Source organism: Centropristis striata, chromosome 5 (genome assembly GCF_030273125.1).
Source record: "Centropristis striata isolate RG_2023a ecotype Rhode Island chromosome 5, C.striata_1.0, whole genome shotgun sequence".
Lineage (NCBI taxonomy): Eukaryota > Metazoa > Chordata > Actinopteri > Perciformes > Serranidae > Centropristis > Centropristis striata.
Window position 1 is genome coordinate 13,072,257 of NC_081521.1, and position 10,476 is coordinate 13,082,732.

Here is a 10,476-nt window from a genome sequence, read left to right on the forward strand (position 1 = left end):
TAAATGAAACCTCATAACAGTATTAATCATTAAGTAGTTACAATGAGTCCTACCTTGAGAAAATTAAAACGCTGCTTACATAAATGCATCAAAATTTAATACAATAAATGATTGCATTAAATTTTGATGCATTTATGTAAGCAGCGTTTTAATTTTCTCTTTTTAGGACAGATTGTAGCCACTCAGAACATATTATTGTCAATAGTATGTTCTGAGTGGGTACAATCTGCATAACGAGTACTTTTACTTTTGATACTTTAAGTACATTATGATGCTGATACTTTTGTACTTTTACTTGAGTAAGTTATGAATGCAGGACTTTTACTTGTAGTGGAGTAATTGCACAGTGTGGTATTAGTACTTTTATTTAAGTAAGGGATCTGAATACTTCTTCCACCACTGAATATAGCTATATAAAAAGAATGCGTCAAATTCTGAATTTTAGACTGTTTATTTATTTTTTAAAAAGTTAACCAGCTTGAACAATAAATATATTGTCTTTTGAGTTAAATGTATGTCACAAAAGATTAGAAAATTATCATAGTATTTTGTTAAGTTTATATTTTAGACAATGTCCCAACTTTTTTATTTTTAAATGGGGTTGTAATAAAAATAATATGATACAGTATAATTTGTGGTTTAATATAATATTATATAATATAGGCTAATAGTAATGTTTATTTAATGTTCTCTAAAATTATAAATCTCATGTCTTTAATTTCACCATAATTTTGGATTTTTAATTAAAAACCGTATTTATACAGTCTATGTTACAAATATAATAATGTGTGACTGTAAATGTAAAAATAGATATATATATATTTTTACTGTTTTATCGAAACAGACATAATATTCCTCAGATGTTTTTGAAAACTTTTTTTGTATTTTTTTAATTCCTGAAATGTTTTCAACAGAGAAAAACTAAACTGAGGCTGAAATATAAAGTATTTACAGGAGCAGCCTGAAAAAAACCGTCAGAGTGAGATGTCTGTCTTTCCTCTTGATCTCTGATCGACAACAGGCTCTCCTTGTTCTCCTGCAGGTTGAACATGGAGGAATCCTATTGGCTGCTGAGGAACGCCTCACCTGTCAGATGTTGGTGACGTGGAGCGCCACCTGCTGGTTCCTTCACTGTGTGCAACAAAGGGATTTATTATAGAACTTTTTACAATTATGAGTTACCAAATCTATGTAACTTAATGTGATGTGATTATATTTTAAGTTTGTGAATTTATCGTAAGTTTATTGATTTTATACATATAATGCATTTTACATACATACAACTGAGCTTCTATTCAAATGATTTTATAGCTTTTATCTATTTTTATTGTATTTTATTGTTATCATTGTTATCGTTGTTTTGACTTTCTATCCATCTATCTATCTGATTCTTTAACATTTGATTATTTGTTTATTTAGATATTATCAACATGGTTTTATTTGTCTTTGTTTTACTATTACTACTTGTACTATAGATTAGAAATCTATTTTATTGTTTTTTTTTTGTCTTGTTTGCAATGGTCTCTAATTTTTTCAATTTTGTGTTTTATTTCTATGGTCTTAAAGTCAAAAACATTTTCTTATTTTTACATTTATATCAGTCATCTGTGAAACCCTTTGAAGCTCCCTGACCGATAGGTGCTATATTAATAAAGTTTATTGAATGTTTTGACATACAAAGCAATTATTCAGAGAAAATAAGTAATTTTGAGAAAATATGTAATTATTGAGAAACTAATTTAAGATAATAAGCAAGTTTTTGGAGAAACTGTTTTTTTTTGGAAAGTTTCTTATGTCTTGTATTTTTGTATCACATTTATAGAAACGAACAAAAACAATTCTTGCACTTGTTTTTTTTTCTTTTACTATTCTATTAATGAATGTTATGAAGTATATATATATATATATATATATATATATATTGGCTCAGGTCTGTTTAAAAAGGTTTAAAATTTAACTAGTGTACACATGTAGAAAAAAAGACCACAGTCACAGCGATATTGATATTTTTTTAAGAATTTGTTTGTGCTCATTAAAGGTTAAATATTAACTCTGTTTAAATATGTTTTCACTAGTTGTTCTTGTTTTGAACACTATGAATTATGGGTGATAAGGAATCACAGAGAAAACAACAACAAACAGTCGGGACACGACAAGATGAAGTGACAAAAACTGTTTTATTCAAACGTTGGATCCTTTATTCTCTCGATCCATAAATCTCTTATTTAATGTAAATAAACAGAAACAAGTGACCAATGAGCCACTTTGATCATAGAACCAGCCCATAATACACAAGTATTTACAGTGACGTCACACTCACTGGTTTCCATCTGAAACTAAGTCAGATTTTACAAAAATAAATATTTGTTTCAACGTTAAATTAGGAGTCAGGCTCAAACTCACTTCCTGTTTTCTAATATTTTTAAATAAAAAAAACATCTGCAGCTGCTGCTTCTCTTTTACTGGACGGTAAACTAGAACAACAAACAAGATTGTGTTCAGGTGAATATTCCCTGCTTATTATGTTTCAGATTTTAAGATATTATCAGGTAATTAGACTGAAAGCAGTGTGCATAAACATCTGATGGAAAAATGAATAATAATTCTTTTCACACTTTTCAAAGTGCGAACCCTGAATAAAAATGAAACCCATGAAAAAAAAAAAACACGGCACGTTTCATTTCTCAGGTTATCATATCTAGAACATTTAGTTGGAAAATGATAAGAGAAAATTAATGGAGCCGTAAAAATAAAGAGTTAATTCAGTGTTCTCTGATGCAGATGGAACTAATAAAAAAAGAAACAGAATAAAATAATAATAATAAAAAGGTCCATATCTTCCTAACCAAATAAATACTAAGTGAAAAAATAACCAAACAGGAAGTCATTCTGTCAAATCAAACATGGTGCCCAAACCTGCTGAATTCACCAAAAGAGATAAATAAAAAATAAAAAACAGATCAGCTGAGACGTTCAAATAAATATTATTCTCAGTGAACTGTCACAGCTTCCTGTTTCAGCTCGTTAACAGAGGAGGACGCCGCTCCTTTAAGATCCAGTGTGAGCTTTTATGAGTCCTGCAGCCTGTCCACAGACCAGAGGTTGGTTCGCTCAGGTTACATTTATTGTCTTTATCCGTCCACAGAGCTGTGGACTCGGGACTGGTGGTCCTGCCTGTCTGCTACAGGGACTGGTTTGGCAGAGAGCTGTGGTCCTCCTGCAGGTCTCCTCCTTCCTCCTCCCCTTCTCCTCCCTCCATCCAGGCGTGAGACAGGATCTCCTCCAGACTCGGGCGCTCCTCGGGGCGGTACGACAGGCACCAGCGAATCAGAGACTGGCATTCTGGGGGGACAAAAAAGATGACGTGAGGTCATGGACAGAAACGAGGTGATGACGACACATGATCACATGGGGGGCGGAGCCTGTGCTCACCTTTAGACACGCGCCTGGTGAAAATGGGCGTGGCCCCGACGATCTCCTGGTCGCGCTCGAACGGGATGTCGCCGCACACCATGTCGAAGAGCAGCACACCCAGGGACCAGACGGTCAGAGACACCGCCTCGTAGGACTGTGACACAATCCACTCAGGAGGACTGTAGACCCGAGTCCCTGAGGAGGCAAGGAGAGGAGAGTTAATGAAATCCAGTCTGGAGCCTAAAAGTACTTTACACCTAAAGTGACTTTATGCTTGAAAATGATGAAATAAATCATCAAAATTAGGGCCAGGACTCGATTTAAAAAAAAAATCGAATTAATTAGAGGCTTTGTAATTAATTAATCGCATATAAATATTTGACCTGAGAACAGTGAGAAGTAATTTTTTTCACATGGATTTTTAGTATACCATTGAATAATGACTGAATACATAAGCTTAGGCAACAAAAATATTGTTTATTTTTGTTCAAGTCCAACAGACCAGTGCAATTTTTGCCATTAAGTGTTGCAATAGCATATTTATAAATTTAGTACATTTCATAAATTCAAGCAGCCTATTGGTAGGTAGACCTTCTGTAAACTAGAATACTTTGGTTTTTTAAGTAAAACACTGTTGGTTTTTAGTAACTAAATGTCCCATCATCCACGGGGCCAACCAAAGCGTCTCATCAGCTTCTTCCTTCATGTTCACTGTGGTTTGTTGTTGTCTGAACTCATCAACGCTAGTTGGTGCTCCAGTATAATCGGTCTGCCTGAAACTCATCCAGTGAGAAACGTTCCGCGGTGCAAAATTAAGTGCAATTAAAATGCTTCAATTTTTTTAACGCATTCATTTTTGTGTAGCGTGTTAAAGTCCCGGCCCTAACCGAAATATGTGCTATCAGTTTCTATTTACGGTCTAATTGATCAGTTGTTGTTCAGCTGTAGGTTTACAGTATTTCCTAATCTCTTTCCTCAGATGTTTCCACACTCCTCCATACCTTCAAACTCGCTGTATGGCGTCTCTTTGAGCGGAGCTCCTGATCCGAAGTCGATGATCTTGATGTCGAGTGTCCGCGTGTCGACCACGATGTTCTCGTCCTTGATGTCTCGGTGCACGACGCCGTGAGTGTGAAGGAAACGCAGCGCCTCCACGATCTGACGGAAGATCCTGGCGGGGACATGGAGAATGTTACAACCAAGAGAAGAGAAGAGACGAGAAGAGAAGAGACGAGAAGAGAAGAGACGAGACGAGAAGAGAAGAGAAGATGAACAGGAGGAGATGAGTACCTGAGTGCGAGGCGTTCAGGGAGCGCTCCTCTCTCTGTGATGAAGTCGAACAGATCCTGACAGTGTGGCGGTCGCTCCAGCACCAGCAGGAAACTCTGCCCCTCCACCTCGAACCAGTCCAGCATCCGGACGACACCGGTGTGACCCCCGACCTCCGACAGCCGCTGCAGCAGAGCGATCTCCATGGGAACAGGGCTGACCTCACCAGGCTGCGGGGAAACAACAGAAAGAAATAGAATCATTAGATTTTGTTCTATTATTTATTTCCCTTCATATTTCCATTGTTTTTACCTATTTATTTTTTTGTTGATTCCAATCCATATGTCAAAATGTATTTTGTTATGTATTTTTACATTACTATGACTTTATACAAATGTCTTGTTTCATCCAACCACCACTCCAAAACACAAGGATGTTTAGTTTACTTTCATGTAAGGAAAACTGAAATATGCAAAAAACTTAAATATTATTTGCTTTAAAAAATTACTGAAACGTTTCATATTTTACCAAAATAATTTTCTATTAATTAATTTACTAAAATAAATAATTCAACTCTCCTTAATAATCAATTTCTGATTCATTAATAACTCACAACAAAGAACTTTTAAAGGAAAAGCTGTTAATTTAAGCTTTTTGTTAAAATAACATTGCTAATACTTAAATAATCCACTTTTTAAAAAATATATATAATTCTCACCAAAAGTACATAAAAAATAGAACAGTTTCTGTTATGACTCTGTTATGACACTATGACTTTTTTTAATTCTTCAGAAATTCAGACAGAAACCCCAGTTGGGTTTACCCCTGAAACTTGTCTGCAGGTGTGTTCCAGGTGTTTTTTTTTGAGGTGGGGGGAGTTCCCATATAAAGCTGTGATGAATAAGAAATGAGGGGAAATCCTACGCCGTCATTTATTAAACAGTGACATCACAAGTTTCCGTGGGAACAAGGGGGGCGGCCCCCACCCACCGCTGTAATTCACCTGTCAGGCCAACAGAGGGCAGAGCTGACCCAAAGTCTGTTTACACAAACTTACAAAATAATTTAATTCAACTATCCAAACATAAATAATAATTATTATAATGTTACTGTAAAGCTGAAATTATGACCTGATTACTAAATTAGTTTGGATAATTAAATAATAATTAATGTCACATTTAAAGATAAACTCTGCTCTTAGTTCCTCAAACTGAATATTTTTTGACTGTTGGTTGGACAAAATAAGACATGTGGAGACACTGCATGAGACTTTATAAACCAAAAACTTTATTTATAATTTTGATATTTTATAGACTGAAAAACAAACCAATAGTGAAAATAAAAGTTATCACTCACCAGTCTGGCCCACTGCTGAACTCTGTCACTGGAAACCTGTTTAATGGCAACCTGGAGGGACAAAAAGGACAGAAAATGAGTTTACATGGGCAGCAGCTACAACTCAACTGTAGAATATGTCAGTATATAACAATATTATCTGATCTTATGACTAAACTGTGAGCATAATGACAAATAACTTTGAAAAACAGAGTTCAAAAGCTGCTCCAAGCTCCAGTATACATAAATAACGGACATATGCATCTATCTATCTATCTATCTATCAGAAGTAAAGGTGTGATCTGTGTTTAATCTGACCTGCAGTCCATCAGAGAGCCTCTGTCCTGAAAACACTGAACCGAAACCTCCGCTCCCGAGCAGAGGACCACAGCGATACTGGCTGCAGAATGGTTCCTTCACTGAAGGAGAGAGAGAAGACATAAAATCTGTTAAATGCACAGAATTATACAGTTTTGTTGTACAGAGACAAGAGACGAACCAGACATTAGAGAGGTATAAGTGAAATATCTCAAAAAGTGCTGGGAAACTTTAATATCACATCATATTTCAACAATGTTTCTTTTTTTCACTGTTTGCTTTCTCAGTAAACTGAATATTTGGGGGTTCTTTCTGACCAAACAAGACATTTTAAAGGGTTAAAACTTACTCTAAGAAACTTTGACGGACATATTAAACTACAGACTTAGAAATTCTGCCATTTATACACCTACATATTAATCCATATAAAACTAAATACTGAAAAACATAATTAAACTTGCATACAACTGTATGTTTATCTATTATCCATCTGTGCTTCTCTAATATAATATATACAATACAGTTTCAGGAAAGGAAATCAACTTGACAGAGAGAAGCAACGCATTAAGAAAATTAATAGATTAGCACATTTGTTGAGGATGGTTGCTGTAAAAACTTTTGCACTGTGTCTGTTTGTTTTGGTGACTGTTGGGTGTTAGCGCCCTGCTGCTGTTTGTTTAACAATTAGAGAATTAAAGCGGTGGTCAAGGAAACATCAACAGAAGCCGAATTTCAGATCAAACGTAATTCAGCAAAAATGCTAATAAAATAAAATGTTTTCTTTGCGTTAAAAAGTTTCTTCCTCCAAGTTTTAACGCACTAATTTAAACAGTCGGTTAGTTTCAGTGGGAGTCTTCGTTAAACGGTAGTCTTATTTGGTTTAAAAGTGTTAAAAAGTCTAAACTCTGACGTTTGATTTGAAACTGATAGCCTTACAACTGTTATTAAAATACATTTAACAACCATGGAAACGGTTCTATTATAGCTAAACCGACCACTAACTGAGTTGTGTCGCTAATCCTGAATGTTAAATTCGTTGTTTTTTTTAAATGGAGTCTGGTTGCAGCCTAGTTAAAAGAGCGGTATTTAAGGGTGCAGGAGAGTAGTAACTGACGGTAAGTCTACTAGTTGTCTGTCGAGGAAATAATATGTTAAAGTCACATTGTTTACTAATAAACGGCTTCATTTTTTTTTTTACATGAAACCACTATTTAACGTTAAACTTCTAATTTTAACACGTTTCTGTTCTTACCGTTTTTCCCTCGGACTTCCTTCTCCAGAGGAAGCTCTTCGGTTCTTTTATCCAACATTTCTGTTAGTTTTCAGTCCGTTTAAGGTAAAACATTCATCCTGTTGTCGGTTGAAATCCTCTGTGAGTTGGTTTTAAACGTATTTCCGTCTCAAACAAACTGAGGTCCCGCTTTTTAAATCCAACTTCAGCAAAGACTAAAATGACTAAAAAGGCTATTTTCTATTGTAAAAGTAGTTTAAAAAGTTGAAAACAATCCTAAAAGACGTTAAATACAAATTCTGAACCTCTCCTTACCGCCTTCTCTGCCTTACGTTACTGTTTTGTTCTGTATTTATACCCCTTCGTCCAGTCCCGCCCACTCTGACCTCGCTGTCCAATCAGCGCCGAGACGTGTGCTCAATGTTTTGAAACATCCCGCCAATTAGATTCAAGCTGCGGTTTCTACTGAACTTCTCATGAATATTCAAAAGCTCACGAGAGGAATTCTACGAATTCAGAGTGATGATGACGATGACGGGAAACACGCGCGCACGCACGCACGCACGCACACACACACACACACACACACACACACACACAGCCCGCGTGCTGTATAGTATCGAAATAAACCAACGATTCCTCTAAATGTCGCGCACGCGCACACAGTTACAGATCACACCGTCACTTTAAATATATATGACCGGTTTTCTGTTCCTGTCAGAATAAATGAGTCAGCATGATCATTACAGGAAAGGCACATTAACACACTTAACTGACCTATATGGAGGACAGAAGCTGCCTCAATCAAAAATAAATGAATCAATATGCCATTTGATGTAGCAAATATTAGAATATTCAGGTGCAAATATGGTTTAACCCTAAAAGAATTCTAACAAAAGGTTTCTCAGTAGTTTACAGTAGTATTAATATGTATGCATATATGTATACTTTTTCTTGTTTTTAGCTGTTTTATCCTTTTTTAAAATCTTTTTTTAAATACTGTTATGCTTTTAACCTGTAGCACTTTGAGATTTCCTTTAATGTAAAGTGCTTTACAAATAAAATGTATTATTATTATTATTATCAGATGTACTTAAAAACATACTAAAAGTTTACCATTTTTTGATTCCAAGAAATGCCCCATTTTCAAAAGCGCCAGCTCTTTAAAATGACCATTGCTCCTTTTAGTCAGGAGGCTGAGCTGAGTAAAGGGGACACATTTTTTCCACATGCTCTCCATCACAATAAGTTTCAATTTTTGGTGGGAGCCACTTCATCAAGATTGTGGATCGGAGATGGCTGCCATATAAAATCTATGAGAACCAATGTATCTTCCAAGCCACTTAGAAGGTCATGGGTCTTGGTGTCAAAATCTACATTTTATGGGTCATTTCAGAGGCAGTCCATGGCCTAGAGGTTAGGAATCGGGCTTGTAACTGGAGAGTCGCTGGTTCGAATCCCGGTACTGACAGGTCTAGGACTGAAGTGCCCTTGAGCAAGGCACATAACCCCCCTCCACAGCTCCCCGGGTGCAGTAATGTGCTGCCCACTGCTCCTTGCATGGTGTGTTCACTTGTGTGTAAAAAAGGATGGGTTAAATGCAGAGGTTGAATTTCCCCATTGTGGGATTAATAAAGTACTCTTCTTCTTAAAGCATGATTCATTAAATGAAATTTCCAACTCATTAATATAGGTCATATACGGTACATATATTCTGAAAAATGGATAACATGCATACATTTAATTGAACTTTATTAGCTTCACTCGTATTATTTATTACATTTACAACCACAAAGATGTGGTCAGTTCCAGTGAGCCTTCCTGCATGAGCAACTTGCACCACAGACACTTAACAGTTTCCCTTCAGTAATTACACAGTTCTCCTCTCTCATATGGCTTTGCCTAGTGTTGGAGCTTCCTGCCCATCTGGAAAATGACACCTTTCTAGTGATCAGATTTTGGTGAACTTTTAGTATGTTATTAAGGACATCTAATACTACAGAAATCAGCTGAGAAACCTTTTGTTAGAATTTTTTTTAGGGGTCGGTGCTTTTTTTCTTCTTCATATTTGCACCCGCCTAGAAATAAATATAGGCATTATTAATTGATAAAGTCACCAAAATTTAGACTTTGTTTTAAAGAGCAAAGAGGACATTCACCTCATTTGCATAATGCAGGAAGAATGTATAAAATAAAATATATAAAGAAAATATTACTAAAATAAATGTTTTGTGGGAAAAATTAGACAAATGGAAAGGAAAAATAATACAGAACTAAAAACATTTTAAAATCAATAAAAAATATGGAAATAAGTTCAAAATAAATACAGAAAACATTTTAAATAAGTCATTTAAAAGTGTGAACATATTAACATATTAATATTTATGCCCTCTTGAAAGTAAATCTTCTCCTGCATTAGGTTGTGGAATTCAAAATTTTATCTCTACTTTTGCTTCTTTATTTATTTACCTTTGTAATAATTCATCCATTTATTTATTTTTCCTATTTCATTCACCCGTGTATGTATATATTTATTTTTTATCACCTTTTAAAAATGTATTAGTTACAATAACGGCACACTTAATAAATTTATGAATGCCTAGATTTTAAAAATATATATCTTGTAAACTAAATGGCATAAAGTTATTCTATATGAAGTGTGTTTAAAAAGGGCAAACAGACTAAAAGCATGGAGGAAGTACAAAAATAAGGCAAAGAATTTGTGAATGACGAAAGTATGTCGGGAAAGTGAAAGACAAAAATAAGGACAAACATTTAAAAGTCAGCAAGAAATATAGCACAATATGGAGGAAGAATAGAAACAGATAAAGAGGAAACATTAAAATAAAAGTCAAACAGATGAAAGAAGAAGTTTGTTTGTTTCCAGAGGAAATAAAATCTCCCAAACA

General features: G+C 35.0%; 1 protein-coding gene across 1 annotated transcript; it reads right to left on the minus strand.

The window, feature by feature from the left end:
- Window positions 1–2,158: 2,158 nt before the first annotated feature.
- pim2 (Pim-2 proto-oncogene, serine/threonine kinase) lies at window positions 2,159–7,898 on the minus strand. Its single transcript, XM_059332271.1, has 7 exons — window positions 7,589–7,898; window positions 6,337–6,437; window positions 6,040–6,090; window positions 4,705–4,913; window positions 4,416–4,585; window positions 3,433–3,609; window positions 2,159–3,342 (listed from the first exon to the last, which is right to left on the minus strand). The coding sequence occupies exons 1-7, from the start codon at window positions 7,644–7,646 to the stop codon at window positions 3,182–3,184; spliced, it is 927 nt and encodes a 308-aa protein (XP_059188254.1). The 5' UTR covers window positions 7,647–7,898; the 3' UTR covers window positions 2,159–3,181.
- Window positions 7,899–10,476: the final 2,578 nt, after the last annotated feature.

Excerpts from the sequence above, each read along its gene's own strand:
- pim2 (XM_059332271.1), bottom strand. The coding sequence starts at position 7,646 with ATGTTGGATAAAAGAACCGAAGAGCTTCCTCTGGAGAAGGAAGTCCGA. Across the intron at positions 6,438-7,588 it reads GGAAGTCCGAGGGAAAAACG|TGAAGGAACCATTCTGCAGC; the intron begins GTAAGAACAGAA and ends TCTCTCCTTCAG. Across the intron at positions 3,610-4,415 it reads GCCATACAGCGAGTTTGAAG|GGACTCGGGTCTACAGTCCT; the intron begins GTATGGAGGAGT and ends TTGCCTCCTCAG.